This window comes from Mirounga leonina, unplaced genomic scaffold, assembly GCF_011800145.1.
Source record: "Mirounga leonina isolate KUSES-001 unplaced genomic scaffold, KU_Mleo_1.0 Mir_128, whole genome shotgun sequence".
Classification (NCBI taxonomy): domain Eukaryota; kingdom Metazoa; phylum Chordata; class Mammalia; order Carnivora; family Phocidae; genus Mirounga; species Mirounga leonina.
Genome location: NW_023270320.1, coordinates 2,944,391 through 2,970,088, shown reverse-complemented (window position 1 = coordinate 2,970,088; position 25,698 = coordinate 2,944,391). Strand labels below are relative to the sequence as shown.

At 42.0% G+C, this 25,698-nt stretch overlaps 1 protein-coding gene across 1 annotated transcript; it reads left to right on the top strand.

Annotated features, from left to right (window-relative positions):
* The first annotated feature begins 1,378 nt into the window (after positions 1-1,378).
* Positions 1,379-14,082, top strand: GINS4 (GINS complex subunit 4). The gene is made up of 8 exons (XM_035003972.1): positions 1,379-1,565; positions 2,177-2,290; positions 6,616-6,702; positions 7,471-7,584; positions 10,101-10,198; positions 10,365-10,453; positions 13,451-13,541; positions 13,632-14,082. Exons 2-8 carry the CDS (start codon positions 2,195-2,197, stop codon positions 13,726-13,728), a joined length of 672 nt encoding a protein of 223 aa, XP_034859863.1. The 5' UTR covers positions 1,379-1,565; positions 2,177-2,194; the 3' UTR covers positions 13,729-14,082.
* The last annotated feature ends 11,616 nt before the right edge of the window (positions 14,083-25,698 follow it).

Genomic DNA, 25,698 nt, shown 5'->3' with positions numbered 1-25,698 from the left:
GGCTCCAAGAATTAGGAAGAGAAACATCTGTTTAGTTTGATGTCAAGCCTTGCTGAAGCACTAGTGTGTCCATCTTGATTTCCAGCCCTCTTTATGTTTCTATAGCGGTTTCAGAATGTCTTCCCAGAGGCAAGGATATAGACACCCCCTCTCTCGATGGATGAGTGTCAACATCATATTGCAAGAAGAGTACATGGGATGAGATCTATATCAGAGCAGCTGTCTTTGGAAAACACAATCTGCCATAACTGAAAACCACGGGATTACCAAACCATTGAAACAGCCCTTGAAAAGGCCACCTGTTTGTCACTAACAAAACTCATTCTGCAAGATGAGCTCAAACGTAATTGTCCCATCCTTTTGGAATTCCTCTTCGATGTCCCCCAGCTTCCATAGCCCTTCGTAAATATGCCCACTCTGCCATCAGGATGTTCTATTTTCAAAACATGATTGTAATCAGGCAGGTACTATCAACCTGTCAATTAGCCAAACTTCTTTTTCAAATCAATCAGTATAGCATAGGAAACATCACAATTTAAAAGAGTCTTCAGACTGATGGGGAAGTGACCCCTCAGGGGAGCCACAAGTGGTACTTTGCATAGAAAACAGAGCAGAGAGAAAACATCAGCAATTCTGAGAAAAACTGACATCAAAGAAAAAAATATATATATATATACACACATATATACGTATGTATTTGTCCTACATTAAAGGTAGAAGGTATAGCAGTATAGTAAACGTCAAAACAACCTTCAGAATGAAGCAGCTGGGATGGAAGCATAGCCTAAAGCAGTGTTCTCCAACCTCACCTGCATCAGAATCACTTGGAGAGCCTGTCGAAACACTCCCAGAGCTGCTGACCCAGCAGGTCTGGGTCGGGCCTGAGAATCTGCATTTCTCACGAGTTCCGGGACGCCGCTGTTTGTGGTCTGGCACCACGCTTTAAGAACCACTAGCCTAAAGGTTTTTAGACCTGGAAGTGGTGGCCACAGCTGAAGCCCTGGCAAGGATGAAGGAACCAGAAGCGCCACAAGAGTGGTGGGCGGGGAAGATGACCCACGGGACGGAAGTGGCCTGATTTTAACAGACCCCATTTCTCCTGTTGGTCCCCCTGCAGGCCCGGGCACGCTCCAGCCATTGCACCGCGAGCCCGTTCCCCGCCCAAGGCTGACTCCGCCGCGCCGCTGCAGCCGCGGTAGCGACGCGCCCCCTCCCGACCGTCCCGGGTAATGTCATCCGAGAACGCACCCTCGGGCGGCCGGCCGAGGTGGGCGGCGCTAACCTCCCTTCGTGAGGCTGTTGGGAGAACGGACCTCGGAGATCCGAGTCCCCGCCCCCGAGCCGTGATTGGTCAACGCCGCCCGAGCGCGGTGACGTGAGGCCGGGGCGGAAAGTTTGTTTGAAGAGCGCGAGAGCTGGGAAGCCCAGGGTCGGCTACGTCCGGGAAAGGCCTTAAGATTGTTCCGCTGCCAGGCGCTCCTTGGGAAACGGGGGCTGCTTCCTCGCGACTTTTCGGCACTAGCCGCGTGTTAGTCGGAGTGCCTCTCTGCCTCCCTGGTGCTCAGGTGAGCGTCCGAGTGGAACCTCTGGTAGTGTGTGTGTTGGGGGAGGGGATTAATGTGCTCCTGGCCCCCAGACTGGAGAGGAGCGGGAGGAGTATGCTCTGTTTCCCCAGTGCCCCGAGGACAGTCTCTCGTTCCCACCACCCACCTTCTTAGCATTTGGGATCACTGGTCTGATGGTGCTGGGCCTCGTGGCTCTGGCTGATCAGTTCTCGCAACAAGTTAAAAGTACCTGCTGTGAGTTAAGCACAGGTAATTATGTCCCAGTACTTACGAGTGCCGGGAACAAAGCAGATGCGTGATTCCTATTTGAACTGAAGTGAACACAGCCCCTAAGGAAAGGACTCTGCCAGGAAGACAGGTATTACGTGGCGTGACGGATGCTCAGTTCGAGGGGTATGGGGAAACACTTTTAAGGGGTGACCTCTTTGAGAAACTGATATCTGACCCAAGTTTTGAAGGAAGAGGCAAAGAACTGAAAAGAATCAAAGCCTGTGAATTGACTGGCGACTGCTAGTGAGCCTCTGCAACACCCGCGGTAGATAGACAGTTGCCTATTCTTGCAAATAAATGGAAACCACACTGCAGGGTGTTGGTTCTTTTATTTTCATTAGGTACCGGTTTCAGAGAACATGACGGAGGAACTGGACCTCACAGGACAGGACTCTGATGTGGGTAGTGAAGAGGTGGTCCTAACTCCTGCAGAGCTCATTGAAAGACTGGAGCAGGTAAGCATTAATAATAGTGGTTATTTCACAGAGTCATTGTGAGGGGTAAATGAGATAATATATGTAGAATGCTTGCTTAGCATATTGTTTGACCCACGATAAGCACTCAGTGTTAGCTGTGAGGAGTAATAATCCTTACAACAACCCAATGAGGCAAGTATTACTGCCCAAAATGAACCAAGTCTCTTTGACTCCAAAATATCTGCTCTTAATGTACTACACCTGCTGCCTTATTCTTGCCTTCTCTCTTTAACAGCCCCTTTCTGGAATTCTCTGTTTATTACTCTAGTATTCTTCATTCTGTCCTACCATGCATGTCATCATGAGTGACAAAAGGAAGATAATTTTAAAATTATATCTTATATGATAATTCTTACTGTATGAGTAATTCTTCATTTGTATTTATAACACAGACCTTTCTGAAAAGCTGGTGAAAACTGGCCCTTTTTCCCAGAATAATGTATGTATACACACACATCCAGAAATTTTGCATGTAATTTCGGGAGATTCACAGACACCCTGAAATCTGCCCACCTAGTTTAAGAGCCTCTGCTTTATTAGGAAAGGATTCATGAAACAAAAATCCTAAAGCACAAAGCATAAAGGAAAAAATGGATACATTCAACTACGTTAAACTTGAGAACTTTGTTTTTACACCTTGATGACAGTAAAAAGACATGCTGCAAAACTGGGAGAAAATATTTGCAATATTAGTATCCACACTATATAAACCAACTTTACAAACTACCCAGTAGAAAAAAATGAAGTCTTTTTTTTTTTTTTAAAGATTTTATCCATTTGACAGAGAGAGACAAAGTGAGAGAGGGAACACAAGCAGGGGGAGTGGGAGAGGGAGAAGCAGGCCTCCCGCCGAGCAGAGAGCCCGATGCGGGGCTCGATCCCAGGACCCCGGGATCATGACCCGAGCCGAAGGCAGACGCCCAACAACTGAGCCACCCAGGCGCCCAAAAAAATGAAGTCTTAACAGGCATCTCCCAGAAGTGGAAACCAGGATGGCTTACTGGCCATCATATGGAAAAGATGTTCAATCTTTTTAGTAATCAGGAACATAAAAATTTAAATCCCAAGGAGATACCACTTCATACCCATCAGATAGGCAAAAATGAAAAAGGTGAACAATATAAAGCAACATATAAATAAAACAACATAAAGGATTGTGGAGCCATTTGCACACTTGTTTACTCTGGTGAATTGGTGTACTTTGAAAAATAATTTTGTTATTGTCTTATCAAGTTGAAGGCACACGTATCTTGTGTCCCAGGCTTTCTACTCCCAGGTACATACCCTAGAAAAAACTTCCAGGAGGCATGCACAAAATGTTCATAGTATTGCTTGCAACAGTTAAAAACCAAAAGTAACCCAAATATCTGTCAACAATAAAATAAATAAAAATTACGATCTATACACACAATGAGAAAAAAAAAAAACAGCAATAAAATGAATGAAAGATAGCTCCTGCAACAACATGGATGACTGTCAAGAGCATGGTGTACAACAATAAAAAATAAGTTTCTGAAGAAACCACTTATGCTAAGCTCAAGCACTTGCAAAACTGTTCGAGGCAGAGCTCATGGCACATGCTGGTATGCTGCAGTGCGTCACAATGTTGACATCTGTCCTCTGGGACGGGGGAGCCCCCCAGACTGGTTGCCTCTCGTGGCCATGAGGGGCTCCCTGGAAGGCAGCACAGCTTCAGCTTGGCAGTGGGTGAGCAGGAGTTACATCTCGGGCCTGAAGCTCTGTTGCAGTGCCCTGAGTGCAGCCGAAGAGTTGGTCCATAGCCTGGACAGCTGCTGTGGCCGGAGCATAGCCTGAGGAGCCACCTGACAGCGCCCCTGATAATCACAGCTCCAGGAGCAGATAGAGGATACTCATGAATGCCTGTTAAAAAAATGATTTAAGGGGCGCCTGGGTGGCTCAGTCGTTAAGCGTCATGGTCCCAGGGTCCTGGGATCGAGCCCCACATCGGGCTCCCTGCTCCGCGGGAAGCCTGCTTCTCCTTCTTCTACTCCCCCTGCTTGTGTTACCTCTCTCGCTGTGTGTCTCTCTGTCAAATAAATAAAATCTTTAAAAAAAAATGATTTAAAAGTTATTACCTACAGTGCAAAGCTTCTCACTTTAATAATTGTATTCGTTTGCTAAGGCTGTATAATGAAGCATCACAGACTGGGTGGATTAAACAACAGACATGTATTTTCTCAACTCTGGATGCTGGAAGTCTGAAATCAAGGTGCTAGCACCGTAGGTTTCTTCTGAGGCTTCTCTTTTGGGCTTGTAGATGGCCATGTTCTCCCTTGTCTTCACATGGTCTTCCATGTGTGTCTATGTTCAAATTTCCTCCTCTTAGAAGGACACCAGTCTGGGGTGCCTGGGTGGCTCAGTCGTTAAGCATCTGCCTTCGGCTCAGGTCATGATCCCAGGGTCCTGGGATGGAGCCCCGCATCGGCGGGCTCCCTGCTCAGCGGGAAGCCTGCTTCTCCCTCTCCCACTCCCCTTGCTTGTGTTCCCTCTCTCACTGTGTCTCTCTCTGTCAAACAAATAAAATCTTTAATTAAAAAAAAAAAGAAGAGGAAGGACACCAGTCATTGAATTAGAGCCCACCTAATGATCTCATTTTAACTTAATTACCTCTTTAAAGACCCTGTTTCCAAATGCAGGCACATGTTGAGGTGCTAGGAATTAGGACTTCAACATACAAATTGGGAGTAGAGAGGAACACAGTTTAGCCCATAACAATGAACAGATTGTCATTAAAAATTTGGATCAGGAATCAGATGTAGCTATTTCAAACATAGAACCTGATTATTAAAAAAAAAAAAAAAAACCATGGATTTAAATGCAAGTTTCTCACTAAATATTTTGAAAACATTTTGTTTGAAAGTTTTATAATATAAATTTTTCCTAATGTTTTAAAATTTTTACCAAAATAATTTCATAATGTCAATGAGAAATCCCCCTCAAGTCTACCCCGTTTTACCCCAGTGTACCCAACAAGTGCTATCATTTTCTTTGAAATCATTGGGAATCATTATGTAGAAATACAAACAAATGTAGTGAGACTATAGAAAATTAAATACTAACATCCGGCTAATGATTACCTTTGAAGAGGGAGGAAGACACAGGGACTTTTAAAATAATGATAAGACTTGTTAATGAAGTTATGTGTACACAGGGATTTATCTCTCTATTCATGTTATATGTAATAAATATTTCTGTACCTATTCAGTATTTAATAAGATCAGTTAAAAAGAAAAACTCCTGCTTTGTAAGTCCTCTATGACAGTTCAGTCTTTTCTCATTTGTAATGCTCCTTGAAAATACAGACTTTTCTTTCTAGTTAACTTTTACAGCACTAATATAGGAGCTTGAGCCCGTGGGAAAAAAATTTATGATAGTAGCAATACCTACTATTTAATAATATGTCTTCATGGTGATAATTGGAGACGCAGAGACTCAAGGATGTCGAAAGGAATAAAGTGAGCCTGATTGCCATGTAATTCTGAGCTTTGCTTGAAACTAACTGTAATTGAAAGACAAGATTAGTTTTCGTCAGTCACCTGTGGATATTTCAGTTCTCTAAGCCTTGGTAATTTCTGAAATGTACCAAATATCTGGGCCTGAGTCATAAATTAAGGATTTAACCTCTTGTTCCAAAACTATTTAATAGTTGATCCTTTTATATTATGATCCTTTATACTCTTAGGCAGTTAGTAAATAATCTGTTTTCTCATTAATAAGATAAGGATAACTGTATCCATTCTTCTCATATTATAATGAATGAAAAAATATTTGTAAAGTACTCTAAGCTTCCCAAATGAGATGTGTAGATATAGGTTACTTCATCTCTCAAAATAGAAGGGTGCTGGCGCCCCCTCGTGGGAAATGGCCCGTGAAGTCGTAGGAACGTGTTGATGCTATTTGGTGAAGGGTACTGTTTGAACACCAGGTGGTGTTGCTCTCACTAGTAGGCATCATACTGGCAACATTTTTTTTTTTTTTAAATGGTATTAGGGAACTGCAGAGGCAAACTGACAAAATTTTTGAAGTGAACAGTGATTTTTTTTGCAATTTTGGCTAAATATAAAATTGTAAGCACAGCCTTCCCACTAAAAGAAATAGAAAAGCCATCATAAACATAGCTTGTTTACAAAGCATTTCCAGTATTTCCAACTCATAGGCAAATAATTTTCTTTGCTGGAAATAGCTGTGATTTTCACGGGATATGTACGAACTCACAGGGTTATTTTGCTCCATTGTGAATGATACTGATATATATATATTTGGCGGGGGACATTGTGTTTTAGGCCTGGATGAATGAAAAGTTTGCCCCTGAGCTGCTGGAAAGCAAGTCTGAGATTGTAGAGTGTGTCATGGAACAGCTAGATCACATGGTAAGAGTTGCTTATCTCGGGATTACAAAGGAGGAGAACTTTAAAAGGGTTTTGTCAGCATAGTGAGAGGTTGAAGTATGATACCAAATCTGTTTTGTTTGGCCCAGCCTAATGGGTTTTTTTAATATTGAATTAGTTACCTGCGTTTATAAAGCATGAGTATTCCTATGACTATCTGCACATCAGCTTCCCCTGAAAAGTCTAAAACCCTCTCAAATCTGGGCCCATGTTTCTATTAGAGAACAGCTGACCAGAGCAGGGTAAGGGCCATCCCCTTTCATGTGCTCTGTTCCCCACAGTCCCTACCTACCCACCTTTCTCAGATAGCTTGCCTGCCTAGCCCCCATAGACGCTTGAGTTTGTGACCTTCGGCTTAGATGGGCTGGGCTTAAGTCATTATTAGCCTCAGACTAGCTTTACAACATTGGTATTTTGCAGTTTCTCAATTGGTGATTTAACACTGCCCTTAGACATATCTTCTGTCTGCTATATTATCTCCTTTACAATTGGGCCGGAGTTCTTCTAGGCCCTTCCCACTCACCATATTCAGATTCTATTCAGATGGTTGTTTTCTAAAAGTAAATGAGTATTGTTTGAACTTTTTATAATGAGGCTGTAGTTTTTTGGTTCTCCTTTGACCTAAGTGTAGTCTTCGAGGGCTCAACGTTGCCGGTGATGGTGGTCCCTGTGCAGCTGTGCAGACTGAACGAGAAACGTCCTTCTTCTGAATACCATGTTTTTTATATACTTCATTTTCTCTTTTAATAGGAAGAAAATCTCAGGAGAGCCAAGAAGGGGGATCTGAAGGTCAGTATCCATCGAATGGAGATGGAGAGGATCCGCTATGTCCTTAGCAGCTACTTGCGGTGTCGGCTCATGAAGGTTTGACACGGAGATACCTATAGTTAGTGTTAAGGCAATGCAGTGTGTAATATGGACTGAGCGTCTTGGGGAGACATCGGGCTGGGGCCTGGGAGAATCCAGGGCCTGAAGATGCTGCAAAGCCCCAATATCAGGGTAGCTAAAGAATAAGGAGGGCAAGAGATTATTCTGGAGAAGCCTAGATGGAACATACATTGCACACCTCCGGGGACATATTTGTAGTCTTTGTCTGCTGTGTGAAAGGTGCCCCTGGAATTACAGCACAGAGATGCTGCAGAGTCGTTTGCATTGGTTGACTAGGGAATACTGACCAGAGGCAAATAGTTTCAGAAATTATTTTGCAGCCATTGTGTAGCCAGTGTCAAATTGACCATGATAACTTGACATTCAGCCATAGTTATGAGGCCATCTAACTTATGAAAATGAAATTGCAAAACGTTCTTGTTTTATATGATGTTTATTTTAACTCGGAAAGTTCTTACTTCTTTGAAGTATCTTCTCATTTGGTTCCTCTTGTTCCCTTAGTTATTACAAAATGAATACATCCTCTTCTACATGAGAGTGCTCTCAAACATCTCAACCCTTTGTTTCCGTTTGCTCTCCTGGTTCTGACAAACCAGATTTATCCTTAAATCATACCACCTGCAGCTGAGTACAATATTCCATTTGTAGTTTGGCCACTTTTGTGAAAAACAGGATGATCACTTCCCTTATTCTGGATATTAAACTGTAGTAATGCCACCCAGTATCACATTAGTGTATTTCACAGACACATCACACTGTTCTTTCTGCACTTGCCATGAACTCTAACCTCTGAAGCTTTTGAGTTACCATTTTCCCATCTTGTCACTATCCTATATTTGAATGGTTTGATTTTTCAACCCCTAAGTGTGGGACTTGATACTTACCCCTCTTATGCTTCATCTTATTAAAGTGGGCCGTTTCCCTGTTCTCTGGATCCTGATCTTGTCATTTAATATATTAGCTGTCTCTAACATTTGATATCATCACCTTATGTCAAGTTTGACAAGTATGTCATCAAAGGTCTTATCTGATTCATTAGTAGGACTGGGCCAATGACAGGAGAGTCCACCAGAGACTTCCCTACAAGTCAACATCTGTCTGTTGAATCAGTGTCGTTTCTTCAGCTACTTCTGAGTCTATACTGATCTATACTCTCACAGCTCGGCTTTACACTTTGCCCCCAAGGATGTCATAACAGTGGTGTCATGTGTTTTGACAAAATGGAGATTAAAAAAAAAATATGCCTCTCCACCCCACCTTCAACTACCAGGCCACTTTTTTTTTTTTTCTTAAGTTGGATAAACCCTCTTCATGTTAACCACTTAATTTTGAGTTCACAAACCAACTCTTAAATGATCTGTTCTAATATAATGCCACATACCCATGTGAAGGCCATTAATCTGTATTTGAAGGTTCCCCACCTTCTTTGTATTTTTGGAAGTTGGGAAATCGGCCCGCCTCTGCTATTTCTCACTTTTGTGAGCGCAGTGATTGTGAGACTGTGAGACTGCTTGCATCGGAGGTGCACTAAGTGACGGAGGGCGGTTGGCGTGCGCCAGCGCAGAGCGCTTCATGCTCCGAAACACCGCACAGACGTTCATTTATCCTGGAATGTAATTGGTCCAGGCCAAAAGACATGAACTCCTTTAAGCAGATAAGGGCTCCTCTGTCTTGGCCTGGGTCCTCGTCCCATTGTCATTTCCCTACTTACATTTCCTTCCACAGAGAGCCGTAACAGCACTGACTCTGAGTGGTGGCCTGATCCCTATGCAGTTCCTGACCACTTATCTTCATGTAGCTTTTAGCGTTTTATTTTTTTTTCTGTTTTGTTTGTGTTTTTTCCTGGTAGTTCTTATCATTTTTTCCTAGCCTTGCCTCACTGTGGACTTCATCCTTGCTGGTTATATTCTTACAATTAAGAGTCACTGTTGTCGGGCAGCTGGGTGGCTCAGTTGGTTAAGCGTCTGCCAGGGTCCCAGGGTCCTGGGATCGAGCCCCACATCATGCTCCTTGCTCTACTAGGAGTCTGCTTGTCCCTCCCCCCCTGCCCCTCCCCCTCGTCATGCTCTCTTCCTCTCTCAAATAATTTTTTTAAAAAGTCACCATTCTCTCTGCTTATGTATTCTATATGTGTCTTCCCAGCTTTTGTACATGCTTCATCTCATAGAACAACCTGTGCAATTGCCTAGAAATGTTAAATGATATCCCCTTCTCTCCCTCATTAATGTCATTTACAGTTACATCTTCATATTTTCTTTTATGAAAGCCTCTCATCCTTTTTAAGTGGTCTTCCTTTTTAGAGCCCTTATCTTTGCTCTGCATTCTTTGAAACCTGCCTCCTTGAAATCTTGGAAGTCTAGAAAGGGTCTTGACTGTGAAGACTTGCCATTTTTGAAGTCAATTCTAGGTTAACCTCAACCTATTTCAGAAAATTAGTATATTTGACTCTCGAATCCTGACACATTTACACAATGCTTTTTATTTATCCTCAGATAGAGAAGTTTTTCCCTCATATCCTTGAAAAGGAGAAAACACTCCACGAGGGGGAGCTGTCTAGCCTTTCTCCAGAGGAGCTGGTCTTTGCCAAACAGTGAGTAAGCAGGACGCGTGGGGACTGCTTTCTTTCCGTGGCTTGTGAGCATGAGTTTTGGTGGTTGTCTCCATGAAGCTGATGGCTGGACCACTGTTGTGTGTCTGACAGCCTGGCGGCTCCTGCCAGGAGGGTAGTCACAGTGATTTGAGTTCCTCTCTTTCAGGTACATGGCTAACACAGAGACCTACCTCAAGAATGTTGCCTTAAAGCATATGCCTCCTAACTTACAGACGGTGGACCTCCTGAGGTCAGGTGAGCAGAGCACTCTCTTTTCAGACCTATCTTCAGGTGCCTTAGAATAAGATCTTCATCTTTACTGTCTAGCCTGGAAAAATAAATATGTAGATAAGCAAAAAAGAGAAGAGAGGATGTCGTTTGGTTTAAAAACAAACAAACAAAAAATCATTGCAGCTCCTGGGTGGCTCAGTTGGTTAAGTGTCTGACTTCCGCTCAGGTCATGATCTCAGAGTCCTGGGATCGAGCCCTGTGTTGGGCTCTACACTCAGCAGAGAGTCTGCTTGTCCCTCTGCCCACTCCCAATTCCTACTGCTTGTGCTCGCTCTCAAATAAATAACATCTTTTTAAAAAAATCATTAAAAGCAGGTGTAAGGGTAGCCTTTTCAGCGTTACTTTTGTGGTCTTTAGCTTAGGTTGAAATTCTTATGACTGTCATTAAAAATGCAAACTCATTCACATACGCAGTCATTCATTCCTTCAGCCAGTATCTACTGGGCATCCACACCGGGCTAGGCCCTTCTGAGCACTGAGGAGCAAAGGGGTCTGCTCTCAAGGGGCTAGCACACTTTTCCTCACAGATTCCAGTCCATGCAGGGACCATCTAGCTATCCAGAAGGAGTCAAACAGGAGGCTAGAGACCTTCAGTGATTCCCAGTCACTTCCCAGCCACCTGGAGGAAGGGCCCCCAATATTTTCGTTGTGTGGGGCATCTCATGGAAAGAGGGGCAGGGCTAAGAGCAGGAGGAGAAAGAGAAGGCAGCGGGGGGGACACAGCCAAAGCCACCTTTGTGCTAGCCTGGCACAGTCCCCTTAACATCCTGCTGAGCCGAGGGAAGGGAATTACGGTAGTCACTCTCAACCTCGGATGAGCCAGCTGGGGACCCCCTGACATCCAGGTCAAAGTCCATACCCCTCAGTCATTCATAGTGTGCCCTAATCCCAGCAGGACTTCATCAGGCAAAATTGCCAGACCAAATCAAACGGTTCTCCAGGGGACCGGGATCCACCTTGTTCACAGCCTAAATGTAATGCGCTGAGGCCACAAGTTCAAGTACAACTGAGCCCTGGGAATTGATCTCCCACCTAGCCTGTGCTGGGGGCCACCCTGTGACCCCCATGGCAGGTGGAAGAGTTAGGGCAGGACGGATGGAGACATGGTTCCCTGGGTGTGTCAGTCAGCTCAGGCTGCTATAATGAAGTACCACAGACTAGAGCAAACATTTCTTCTCTGGAGGCCAGAAGTCTATGATCGAGGTGCTAGCAGGGTTGGTTTCCTCTGGGGCCTCTCCCATGGTTGCCCATCTGTGCTCGTGCACCCCTCGTGTCTCTTCCTCTTCTTTATAAGGACACCAGTCCGATTGAACTGGGCCCTACCCTGACGGTCTTGTTTCAACTTAATTACCTCCTTAAAGGCCCTATTTCCAAATACATTTCCATCCTGAAGTACTGGGGTTAGGGTGTCAACATATGCATTTGTGGGGAAGGCAGGGGCAGGTGCAGCCGATAACACCAGGAGCAAGGTAAACCCATAGCAGATTTGTGGAACTCTGAGCTGGTCATTTCGGTGAACCTGCCTGAGGGAAACAAAAGGCCCGGTCCATGTCCACTTCCGCCACTTTTTGTCTACATCTTGGAAAAAGAGGAGTGAAGCCAGGACCGCATCCCTAATCATTGCTCAGTGCTATCGTACCTAGTTGATTAAAGCAACCATGAATCTAACTGAATTCTACTAGATGCTGGCCGACACCTCCTAAGACACATGTCACTTGTCCCAGATCCCTTCCAAGGACTAGAGCCAGGTCCCTGGAATTGGAAACTTGTAGAGGGGATCAACCTGCCTCAGTGAAATCAATCTTGCTTGGTTAGCCCAGGTGCTCTGAGTCCCCTTCAGGCCTCTGGAGCATTGTAGACCCTGCAGGCAGAGTGGGGGAAGGCATGTTGAAGGCATTGTAGACCCTGCGGGCAGAGTGGGGGAAGGCATGAAACCAGTCTTGCTTGGTTAGCCCAGGTGCTCGGAGTCCCCTTCAGGCCTCTGGAGCATTGTAGACCCTGCGGGCAGAGTGGGGGAAGGCATGAACCCAAGCTGGGTTTCCTGGAATAAGTAGCTGCCCAGCCGGGTCAACTGGCCCTGTGAAGTTGGAGTGTCTGTGGCAGGCCCCAGACCCTGAAGCGGCCCAAGGGACCCCCTTAGACCTTTGGAGCCAGTTATCCTGAACCCCCACCTGTGGATGAGGAAATCAAGGGCAATATGAATGCTGAGCTAGGCTTTTAGAACTGAGAGTTATCCAGTAGGTTCTCAGAACCTGCAGTTGGTGGAGTCCTCTGGGTACACATGGAGCTCCAAGAAATGAAGAGCTGTCGAGCAGCCCAGCCTGGGGCCCCTCCTTACATGCAGTGTTGGCTGGTAGTAGAAGAGGCAGCAACGTCTCACCCCGGAATCAACCAGGGAAGGACCGCTTACAGTGAAAACCTATATTCCGTCATCTGGCACTCAAGACTATCCCCATGTGACCCAATCTTTCTAATGCTCTCTCCTACTACTACTATGTATAAAAATATTTTCTCACTAGATTTATACACTCTTGCCTCCCAAAACTGCGTGCATATTTCTGCCTTGGCCCTTGCTGTTAGCTCCCAGGCTCACTTCCCTCGTTGAGTCTGCATTGACGTCTTCCTCCCCACTTGCCTGAGGGACTGTGCTACCAGTGTGAGGCTTTATCAAATGCTGCCGGTAGCCCTTTTCAGAGTGACTGTGTCACGCTTCCTTGTATCTTCCACAATGTGCACATTTTACATACTTGGCGTCTGTTGAATGAGCCATTGCTTTGTGAGGCCCTGGATGGCAAGCGTGCTGTTTCTGTAAGGAGCCAGATCTCTCCTCAAGTCACCCTCCCGGCAAAATGCTGTCACATCAGGGGTCCCTTAGTGCTCGCTACAGTGAATCCCAGCAGCTTTCCCAGATTGGTCTTGTTGGCTGAGCATTTTCTGACTGCATTATCGTTTCTCTGGCAGTTCCCAAACCAGATCTAGATTCATACGTGTTTCTGAGAGTGAAAGAACGACAGGAAAACATCTTGGTAGAACCAGAAACAGATGAGCAAAGGTGAGCAACATGTGACCTTGACGGTGGGAAATCTGCCTCCACTGGGGGGCATCAGCACAGCTCTGCAGACATTATTTCCTCTTTTTTCAGGGACTATGTGATTGACTTGGAGGAAGGCTCGCAGCACTTGATCCGATACAACACCATTGCACCCCTGGTTGCTTCTGGAGCAGTTCAGCTGATATAAAATCAAAAGTAAATACACAATGACAGCATGGAACCCTAAAGATAATGTGTAAGATCTCCTTACCGCTTTGTGCCTGCAGACGGCAGACTTTTCCAGCAGTGCTGTGGGTCACCTGGGCATTGAGGAGCTCAAGGCACGATTCCTAACTTGCCACACGTCCTCACTGCCATCCTAGCCACAGTCAGCAGATGGAGCCATCGCTCTGCTGATTCCACGTGCTGGCCGCTCTGGCCGAGCCCTCTGAGACGCTCACTTTGTGCGCCTTTTTCCTTCGTGGTATTTCTTGAGCTAAGGGAAGTGAGGCAACCACAGTTCATAAACAAGCCTCGCTGCCTATGATTAGGGGGCAGTAGTTAGCCCTGACCTGAGGGTGACCGGACAGCTCTTTCACCTCCCCAGTAAGAAGAGGATAAATGCAGTAGAATAACAGAAGATGAAATATCTTCTAGATTATCTCACTGGATTGTGTGAACTAACCTTCTGGAACCTCAGATACTGGACTTAAAACCAATTTCTGCCCTGGTGGGTACTGAGAGTCACAACTAAACCAAGAAACCATTACTGAGTTTCAGTTTTGTGCCAAAAGGAGCCTCCGGCCAGTTCTCAGTTTGTAGCCTAATGAAGTATGTATTCCCTGCTGCTAACCTGCAGCCTTCCCCGAATCTCGGGCAGTTTTGCCAAGCCAACCTCCAGGCCATCTGGCCATTCTTGGCCAGGGATCTGCTAACAGCAACATTAACTATCCTATCTTGTGACCTTAGTAACAGCGTTTCTGTTTTTAGCTCTACTTTCTCAAGGGAAGCAGATGAAATTAACATGAGCAGAGAGTATCACAGTGATACCTGAAGGAAGGATATAGAGACAGTGGAGCGGTAGAGCTCTATGCCGTCACCAGCTCCCACCATGTACGTGCCAGGCTGCACAGAAGACTTAAAGGTCTCTACAAAACCACAGAGTGCATTGCTCCATTTCCTAGGCCACCACTTTAAAGGAAGAGGGGTTTAAATCAGTTGTTTTAAGATAAAGGGGAAGTTCAATTTCAAAACCAAGTAGGAAAGGAAATGAAGTGGCTTAGTGTGACATTGACTTCACTTTTCCAGTTTGTGGTATTTTGCTCCATTGATAAGAACTCATCATGAAAGCATGAGAGATGGTTTTTCAATAATTGCGTCATACTTCATCGTAAGCTTGTTGTTAGCAAGATGGCTCTTCCTGAGAAGTGCTGGCAGGTCCGGATCTGGGTTTTTCCAGCCACAGCAATCATGATTCAGCTGTGACCTTACAACAAGGTCAGCTGTTTTTACTCTGTGCTCAGGCTCCAACAAGCAATGTAATGTGACTTTGGTGCCGTCAAACTTCCTTATGTGAGGTACACAAGTTAACCATAGAGCTTTCAGAGTAAACTGTTAAGCATGCACATTGTTTATCCATTCTTAATATAATGTTCTTTAATTTTTCTTGGGAAGCTAAAATTCCAAACATTTGAAATGCTTCTAGAATTGATTTTTTTATATATTGTGGTAAAAGACACATAACATAAAATATACCATCTTGACCGTTTCTAAGTGTACGGCCCAGTGTATTAAAGAGATTCACATTGTGCAGCCCGCACCACTGTCCAACTCCGTAACTTTTCATCTTGTAAACCTGAACTCTTCACCTCTTTGACAATAGCTCCCCTTTATCTCCCCTCCCCGCCAGCCCCTGAAAGCCACCATTGTACTTTCAGTCTTTATGGTTTTGACTACTCTTAAGTACCTCATATAAGTGGAATCAGAGTATTTCTCTTTTTGTGACCAGCTTATTTCACTTAGCATAGCGTCCTTGAAGTTCATCCATGTTGTACGTATTATGTGTCAGAATTTCTTCCCTTTTTTTTTTTTAAGATTTCATTTATTTGAGAGAGAGCACGAGCAAGGGGAAAGGCAGAGGGAGAGAGAAAGGGAGAAGCCAACTCTCGGCTGAGCAGGGAGCCCAACATGGGGCTTGATCCCAGGCCTCTGGGATCATGAGCTGAGCTGAAGGCAGACACTTAATCGACTGAGCCACCCAGGCGCCCCAGAATTTCTTTCCATTTTAAGGTGAATAATATCCCATTGTATATGTATAGATCACATTTGCTTATTCATTCATCTATCATTGAACAGGGTGTGTTCAACATGGGTTGCTCCACGTTTCAGCTATTAAGAATAATACTATAGAGGGGCGCCTGGGTGGCTCAGTTGGTTAAGTGACTGCCTTCGGCTCAGGTCATGATCCTGGAGTCCCGGGATTGAGTCCCGCATCGGGCTCTCTGCTCGGCAGGGAGCCTGCTTCTCCCTCTGACCCTCCCCCCTCTCATGTGCTCTCTCTCTCTCTCTCTCATTCTCTCTGTCTCAAATAAATAAAATCTTTAAAAAAAAAAAAAAAAAGAATAATACTGTAGGGTGGCTCAGTTGGTTAAATGTCTGCCTTGGGATCCAGCCCTGCGTCGGGTTCCCTGCTCAGCAGTGAGCGTGCTTCTCCCTCTCTTTGACCTTCCCCTCACTCATGCACTCGCTCGCTCGCTCGGTCTCTCAAATAAATAATAAATAAATAAAAGAATAATACCATCAACATGGAAGTACAAATATCTCTTTGAGACCCTGCTTTCAATTCTGTAAACCCAGAAGTGGAATTGGATCCTATGGTAATTCTGTTTAACATTTTGGAACCATTCTAGTGTTTTCTGCGGCCACTGTACCGTTTTACATTCCCCACCAACAGTGCAGAAGTGTTCCAGTCTCCAGTTTCTCTACATCATCCCACTGTTTTCTATTTTTGTTTTATAATGACCATCCAAATGTGTGTGAGGTGGTATCTCATAGTTTTGATTTGTATTTCCCTAATTATTGGTGATGTTGAGCATCTTTCCATGTGTTTACTCGCCTTTCCTCTATCTTCTTTGGAGAAATGTCTATTCAAGTTCTTCACCCATTTTTTAATCAGGTTGCTGGTTTTTTTGTTGTTGAGTTGTCAGAGTTCTCTATACATTCTGGTTATTAACCCCTTATCAGATTTATGATTTGCAAACATTTTCTCCCATTCTGTGGGTTGCCTTTTTACTCTGAATAGTGTCTTTTGATGTACACAACTTACAAATTTTCGTGACGTCCAGTCTGTCATTTTTTTTCTTTTGTTGTCTGCGCCTTTGGTGTCATAGCCAACAAATCATCATGAAATCCACTGTCATGAAGCTTTTGTTCTATGTTTTCTTCTCAGTTTTATTGTTTTATGTCTTACATTCAGGTCCTTGATTTATTTTGAGTTAAATTTTATATATGGTGTTAGGTAAGGGTTCAACTTTTTTTTTTGCATGTGGATATCCAATCCCCCCTCACACACACACACACACACACACACACACACACACACACCCCATTTGTTGAAAAGACTGTCCTTTTCCCATTGAATGGTCTTGGTACCCTTGTCAAAAATCATTTGACCATTTATGTGAGGGCTTATTTCTGGGCGCTGTACTCTGTTCCATTGGTCTATATGTCTGGCTTTATGCCAATACCACACTGTTTTGATTACTGTAACTTCATAGTAAGTGCATCATCAAGAAAGTGTGAATCCTTCAGTTTTGTTTTTTCAAGACTGTTCTGGTTATTCAAGATTTTCCTGAGTTTACATGTGGGTTTTAGGATATATTTTTTCTATTTTTGCAAAAAATATCATTGGGATTTTGATAGAGATTGCACTGAATCTGTAGATCACTTTAGGTAGTATTGACATTTTAACAATATTAAGTCTCCTATTCCATGAACATAGAGTGTGTTTTCATTTACTTAGGTCTTTAATTTCTTACAGCAATACTGTGTAGTTTTCATTGTACAAAGCTTTCACCTCCTTGGTTAATTCCTAAGTGTTTTATTTTTTATGATGCTGTTGTAAATGGAACCATCTTTATAACTTTTCATTGTTCATGTATAGAAACGTAACTAATTTTTGTGTGTTTGTATCCTGCTACTTTGCTGAATTTATGTATTCTAACAGCTTGTGAAGTCTAAGGTTTTCTACTTTTAAGATCATATCATCTGCAAGCAGAGATAATTTCACTTCTTCCTTTCCAATTTGGCTACCTTTATTTCTTTTTCTTGCCTAATTGCTCTGACCAGAACTTCCAGTACTGTGTTAAATACATGCGGTGGAAGTGGACATCCTTGTCAAGTTCCTGATCTTAGAGGAGAAGTTTTCAGCCTTTCACCATTGAATGTGGTGTTTGCTGTGGCTTTTATTATGTGGAGGTAGTTTACTTCTCTTCCTATTTTGTTGACTGTTTTTATCGTGAAAGGGTGTTGAATTTTGTCAAATGCTTTTTCTGCATTAACTGAGATGATCTTGTGATTATTTTCCTTCATTTTTATTGATATGGCCTATTACACTGACCAAGTTTCATATATTGACCCATCCTTGCATCCCAGAAATAAATCCCACTTGGTCATTGTGCCCTTTTTGCATCAGTGCTCATAAGGGGTATTGGTCTGCACTTTTCTTGTAGTGTCTTTGTTTGGCTCTGGTATCAGGGTTATACTGGCATTGAATGAGTGAAGAAGTGTTCTCTCCTCTTACATATTTTGGAAAAATTTGAGAAGGATTGGTATCACTTCTTCTTTAATTGTTTGGTAGGATTCACCAGTGAAGCCATCAAGTTCAGGGCTTTTTTTTTTTGGATGGAATATTTTTTATTATATATTCAGTCACCTTACTCGTTATAAATCTATTCAGATTCTCTATTTCTTTGTGATTTAGTCTTGGTAGCATTCTGTGTTTCTAAGCATGTGTCCATTTCTTCTGGGTTAACCAATTTTGGTTCATGTACTTTCTTACAATCCTTTTTATCTCTCTGGAATCAGTAGTAATGTCCCCACTTTTATTTCTGATTTTGGTAATCTGTGTCTTCTTTTTTTCAGTCCATCTAGGCAAAGGTTTGTCAATTTTGTTGGTCTTTTTGAAGAACCAACTTTTGGCTTTATTGATTTCCTCTGTTGTTTTTCTATTCTATATTTCATTTATCTCTTCTCCAATCCTTACTATTTCTTTCCTTTTTGCATGTTTGGGATTAGTTCTTCTTTTCCTAGTTTCCAAAGTTGTAAAGTTAGGTTGTTGGTTTGAGATTTTTCTTGTTTTTTAATGTAAAACATTTATGGCTATAAATTTTCCCATTAGCTCTGCTCTTGCTACATCTCATAATGTATGAGATGTATGTATATCGTGTTCTCATTTTCATTTGCATCTGTTTTCTAATTTCCTTTGTGAATTTCTTCTTTGAGCCAGTGGTGGTTAAGAAGTGTATTGTTTAACTTAAACAATTTTGTGAATTTTTCATCTTTTTATGGATTTCTAACTATCCCGCTGTGATCAGAGAAAATGCTTTGTATGGTATCTATCTTTTTAAATCTATTGAGACTTAATTTGTGGCCTAAAATGTGGTCTATTCTGGAAAATATTCCATGTGCACTTGAGAAGGTGTTCGCTGCTGTTGGGTAGAGTGTTCTGTATATGTCTGTTAGATCCAGTTGCTTTTATTGTGTTAAGTCCCCTGTTTCCTTACTTAACTTCTGTTTCTTCTGTTCATTGTTGTGAGGGGGCTATTGAAGTCTTCAATGGTTATTGTAAAACTGTCTATTTCTCCCTTCAGTTCTATCAGTTTTTGCTTCATATATTTTTGATGGTCTGTCATTAGATGCATAAATGTTAATAATTATTATATCTTCTTGCTGTTTTAAACCTCTTATTAATATATAATGTTCTTCTTTGTCTCTTCTAACCTTTTTTGATTTAAAGTCTGTTTTGTCTGATATTAGCATAGCCTCCTGTGCTCTCTTGGATACTATTTACTTGGAATATCTTTTTCCATCCTTATCCTTTCAACCTGTTTGTGTCCTTGAACCTCAAGTGAGTTTCTTGTGGACAGCATATAGTTGGGTTATATGTTTTTGTCCATTCTGCCAATCTGTTGATTGAAGAGTTTATGTACAAATTTAAAGTAATTACTGATTAAGAGAGACTTAGTTCTGTCATTGCGCTGTTTGTTTTTTTTATGCCCTATAGCCATTTTGTTCTTTATTTCCTGCATTTCTGTTCTTCCTTTGTGTTTAGTTGATTTTTTTTTTTTTTTTGCAGTAAATGTTTAAATTCCTTTATTATTTCCTTTTGTGTATACTCTATAGCTACTTTGTGGTCACCATGTGGATTACACTTAATATCCCAAAGTTATAACACTCTAATTTTAATTCATAGCAGCTTAACTTCAGTAACATAAAAACTTCGCTTGTTTGCAGCTCTGCCCCACCCCTTTCAGTTATTGGTGTCACAGGATTACATCTGTGTACATTGTGTTCCTAAAAATATAAACTCATTATTCATCTAAATTCATTAGTCTCCTAAATTATGTAGAAAGCACAATTTGTAGTTACAAACCAAAGTTACAGTGATACTAGCTTTGACACTATAAAATTGAGGGTTTTTTCTTAAAATACATGTCTCTAAATCATGTAGAAAACAAAAGGTACAGGTGCAATAATATTAGCTTTTTTTTTTTTTTTTAAGATTTTATTTATTTATTCATGAGAGACAGAGAGAGAGAGAGAGGCAGAGGGAGAAGCAGGCTCCCAAGGAGCAGGGAGCCCGATGCGGGACTCGATCCCAGGACCCTGGGATCATGACCTGAGCCGAAGGCAGACGCTTAACCATCTGAGCCACCCAGGCGCCCAATATTAGCTTTTATAATTGCCCTTTTGTTTACCTTTATTAGATTTTTACCTTTCCATATGGTTTTGATTTACTGACTAGTGGCATTTCATTTCACCTTGCTGACTCCCTTGAGCATTTCTTGTGGGGCAGGTCTAGTGGTCACAGACTCCCTTAGCTATTATTTATCTGGGAGTGTCATAATTTCTTCCTCACTTTTGGAGAACAGTTTTGTTGCATAGTTTTTTTGTTGACAGTTTTTTTCTTTTAGCACTTTGGATATATTGACCCACCATCTTCTGGCTTCCAAACTTCTGATAAAAAATCTACTTATAATCCTATTGAAGATCCCTTGTTATGTGATGATTTGCTTCTCTGTAGCAGCTCTCAAGATTCTCTGTCTTTGGCTTTTGAAAGTTTGATTATAATGAGTCTTAGTGTGGGTCTCTGAATTCATCTTGCTTGAAGTTTGTTGACCTTGGATATTTATATTCATGTCTTTCCTCAAATTTGGGAAGTTTTCAGCTATTATTTCTTCAAATGTGTTCTCTCTGTCCATTTCTGTCTCTCTTTTCTTTCTGGGACTCCCATGATGCATACATTGGTCCTCTCAATGGTGTCATGTCCCACAGGTCCCTTAGATTTTGTTTGCTTTTCTTCAATTTTTTTTTTTTTTTGTCTGTTCTTTGGCCTCAGTAATTTCCATTGGCGTGTCTTCAATTCACTGAATCTTCTGCCGTTTAAATTTGCCAGTAAATTTTTCATTTCAGTTATTGAATTTTTTCAGCTTCAGAGTTTCTTTTTGGTTTCTTTTTAAGTTTTCTCTATCTTCAATATTTCCATTCTGTTCATACATCATTTTCTTGGCTTTCTACACATCTTCTTTTAGTTCTTTGAGCACCTTTAAGACAGTTTTTAAAGTCTTTGTCTAGATTACTATTAGGTCTTTTTCAGGAACAGTTTCTATTGATTTATTTTTTCCTTTGAGTAGGTCATAATTTCCTGTTTCTTTGTATACCTTGTGATTTTGCATTGAACACTGGACCTTTGAAACTAATGATGGGGTAACAGTAAATCAGACCCTCCCTTTTCCAGGGTTTGCTGTTTTCTTGTTATTGTTTATGTTTATTGGTTTTGGTTTTTTGTCTGTTGTAGGCTTGCTCAGTGCCAAGGTGTGGCCTGAGGTATAAACTTCATGTCTTCTCAGGTCTTTTCTGAGCCTTTCCCTGGGCATGCACAGCCACTTTCTAATTTTCCCTGCATATGCAATTATTTTTGAATGTCCTAGTCTTTAAGTCTGGCTCCTGAATAGGGAAAAAATGAAAAACAAATAGGAAAAGAAAAGGTACCAGCCCTTTAAATAACCTTGTAAGTCCATCTCAACCAGAGGGAAAGAGGATTGCAACAATGAGGGGAGGTCCAGTACTGGCTGCCTGCCTCTTTGCACCTCTGCGATCAGCAGCACCAATCAGCAATCAGAGCACAGAACCCCATGTATTTAGAGGATTGGGTCCTTTTTACCCACCCTATCTCCCACAAGCAGAGTGCAAGCTGCTCCAGGAACATTTGTACAACCACCTGCCACATAGCTAGGAGTGAAGGATGGGTAGCTGCTACAGAGCTAATTGCTGAAACTGACCAAAATTAACTGTGATTTACCATCCAAGAGTTCCCCTAGAAGTTGTAAGCCTTCACCAGACCCCAGAGTTCCAAAATAGTTAAAAAAGAGATTCTGTCAGTGTAATTGTCTCAGCAGAGAGACAGATTCCTGGTGCTTCCTACTCTACTATCTTCCCAGAATCCTCTGAGAATTTTTTTTTTTTTTTAAGATTATTTATTTGACAGAGACACAGTGAGAGAGGGAACACAAGCGGGGGAGTGGGAGAGGGAGAAGCAGGCTTCCCATGGAGCAGGGAGCCCAGTGCAGGGCTCGATCCAAGGACCCTGGGATCATGACCTGAGCCGAAGGCTGACGCTTAATGAGTGAGCCACCCAGGCGCCCCAATTTTTTTTTTAATGTATCTAATAAACCAGCTCTGAAAATCCTCTCACTTGTCAAAACAACTTCATTTTTAAAAACCGAAATCAGTATCCTTTATTTACAGCTTGGTTTCAAATAATGTAGCTCTTTCGAAAAACTTGAACATCCCTTCCCTGGCTGAAAAACAATTACTGAGTGTTGTGAAAATTAATAAAGGAAAACCTCACTGAAGTGGAGGCCAGAAGAGAGAGCAATACTGTGCAACATCAATTATAAACACCAACAGAAGAGTTCCCAACAGGAAAGAATCATCAATTCCAAGTCCCAGTAGGGAAAGATGTACATTGCATCTCCCACAAAGACTCTACTACCCCTGCAACTCACCCAGTGGGAAACTGTCATCACCCTGGACTCTTACTTTTTTCCAAGAGACTTTCATTCAAAACAACACCCCCCAGCTTTCTCATTCTCCATAGTATAACATGCCTCTCCTTACTTTGTTGTCCATGCCTATGGTTTTACCCTAGCTTGCATATTCCTAAATTGCAACTTTCTGTTATTCCTGAGTAAGCCCATTTTTGCTGGTAAAATAACTGTTTTAGTTTTTTAAGATTAACAGGGTATTCAAAGGAATGTACTACAGTTTCTGAAGGCAATAATGTTGATCAAGTATTTACTATGAGTCATACTATTCTATGCCTTCAGTAGGATAAATTTGTAAATCTTCACAGCAACTTTTTTTTTTTCACAGCAACCTTATTTGCTTACAAATTCTTCTAACTTGTTAAGGAAAACTATTCAAAATAGTTTCACACAATTACCTAAACTTTGTTTTTTGTCCCAGTTCTATTAGGTTCTATGAGAATGAAAGTAAATGACTATTGCTGAGTGAAATAAGTCAATCAGAGAAAGACATGTATCATATGACCTCACTGATATGAGGAATTCTTAATCTCAGGAAACAAACTGAGGGTTGCTGGAGTGGTGGGGGGTGGGAGGGATGGGGTGGCTGGGTGATAGACATTGGGGAGGGTATGTGCTATGGTGAGCGCTGTGAATTGCGCAAGACTGTTGAATCACCTGTACCTCTGAAACAAATAATACAATATATGTTAAAAAAAAAGATGATAGGAGGAGAAGAATGAAGGGGGGGAAATCGGAGGGGGAGACAAACCATGAGAGAGGATGGACTCTGAAAAACAAACTGAGGGTTTTAGAGGGGAGGGGGGTGGGAGGATGGGTTAGCTTGGTGATGGGTATTGAGGAGGGCACATTCTGCATGGAGCACTGGGTGTTATACACAAACAATCATGGAACGCTGCATCAAAAACTAATGATGTATGGTGATTAACATAACAATAAAAATTTTTTAAAAAATGACTATTTCTGCCCCCAAGGAATTACAATGAATCCTAAGAGAACCACCTAAGTGTATATCTGAAAATATGAGATTGTTTGACTCAGGAAAAAGATTGTCTTAAGAGCCAGGACTATGAAGTTTGAAAGGAATTATCTGCTTGGGTTCAAAGCTTTGTGTATGAGAGGATGTTTTAAGCCTCATAAGTGGGGTGTTCCTTGGGACCCAAAGTTGTTCCCAGCTCAAATGTAAATTTTTTTAAACTTCAAGTTGCAGCTCCTGTTATCTCTGAAGCTGCAATTTTCCTCAAGTATAATTCTGACCATTTCATTGTCTCTCTTAAAAAGCTTCGGTGGCTACCCACTGCCTACAGAAAAGGAAGGGAGTAAAGGAAATTAATATTTTTGTCCTATGTCCAGGACAATGTACAAACTGCCCTCCACAAATGACCTTGTTTAATCCTCATACTCACATTGCCTCCCAGCTTCCTGGTTAAATTACCCTTTCCCTTTCCCTAAATCGTTTCTAATCTTTTTATACTTACAGTTTTACTATTTTCTGATCATTAAAATCACACCAAAATTCTTTGGAGAACTGAGGAAGGTATAAATACTTTTATATTAGGAACCCTGGAACAAACAAGATGTTTTAAGCATGACGGCAATCTAATTTCCTGAATAGATCATGAAAATAACATAAGGAGAAATGGCATATGCCTCATTTGTTAACAAACCCGGCATGTGTGCACCCCTTTGGCTGTGTTTGCAGGCATGGCTGCCCTCAACCTCCAGACGTGGCAGCTGGCCTTCAGTCTCAGTGAGACTGCAATAAGAGATCATCAACTTTGCCATCTCCTTGTATCTAAAGCTTTCTGACCTGCAATCAACAATATCACATGTCTCCACTTGAGTGAACTCAGTCATGAGTAATAGACTGCCAACAATGGTGTGTCGACAGTTTAATAAACAAAACAAGAGAGATACTAACGGCCATATCATCGGTCTCTTTCTCTTGGTTCCACAACTTTTAGTTCTGTATCAAACTTGGTCCCAGAAAGCACTTACCCTGGGCTAATGGGAATGTATTAGTTCCTTGATTTTAGCAGAGAAATAGCTGTGTGAATAACATCTCCATGTCTTCCAAAAATTATAGTCAAAGACAGTCTCAATTATGTTCCTTCTGTTGTCTTATAGGATCCATGAAAGAAATTTTTCTCAAAATTTAGTACAAGTAAAAATTTGTCTCTTCAAACTTCTATGATTCATTGTATCAGACAGAGGAGTCCTACTGGTTCCCATTTTTAGGCTTCCTACCAGGGAGCTCAGAGCCAGTTACTGTGTCCATTGCCTCACCATGGCTTCCCATCACATTGCCCTGAGTCTTTCCTTAAATAGTTTCTGATCTTTTTATACCTACAATTTTACTGTTTTGTCTAAATTTAAAAAGCTATGTCAAATCTTGAGGAGAATTAAGGATAAATAAGTACATAGTAGTAACTTGGACATATATTAGCAACCTAGTGTTCCCAGTTTTTAAAACGCATAGGAATGAGCGTTTCATGGAATATGAATTCCTAGGTGAACAAAAACAAAAGTTATAATGAAGGCAAGAGTCGCAGTGTCCTGTCACGCTAGAATTTTACAGAGTGACTAGATCATATAAATGACAATAAAAATAGCAGTATGCTGTGTGCTTCATCTAAAATTCAATAGTAAAAAAAGGTGTGAAGTTTAAAAAATTAAAATTAAAAAAAATAGTAGTATGCCAAGTACAACTCCTCTCAGTTTGGTAAACAAACATAAGGTCAGACACTGTGGTGCATAACCTGCATGTAACCCGTGCTTCAGAGGAAGAAATCGTATCACTCAGTGAGGGAGACCAACAGGAACACAATCACAGAATAATATGGTTTTGTAAA

What these genes read in the sequence shown, in the direction of transcription:
- GINS4 (XM_035003972.1), top strand. Translation starts at nt 2,195, where the DNA reads ATGACGGAGGAACTGGACCTCACAGGACAGGACTCTGATGTGGGTAGT. An exon ending in TGGAACAGCTAGATCACATG is followed by an intron (nt 6,703 to 7,470) that starts GTAAGAGTTGCT and finishes CTCTTTTAATAG; the next exon opens with GAAGAAAATCTCAGGAGAGC. An exon ending in GAGCTGGTCTTTGCCAAACA is followed by an intron (nt 10,199 to 10,364) that starts GTGAGTAAGCAG and finishes CCTCTCTTTCAG; the next exon opens with GTACATGGCTAACACAGAGA.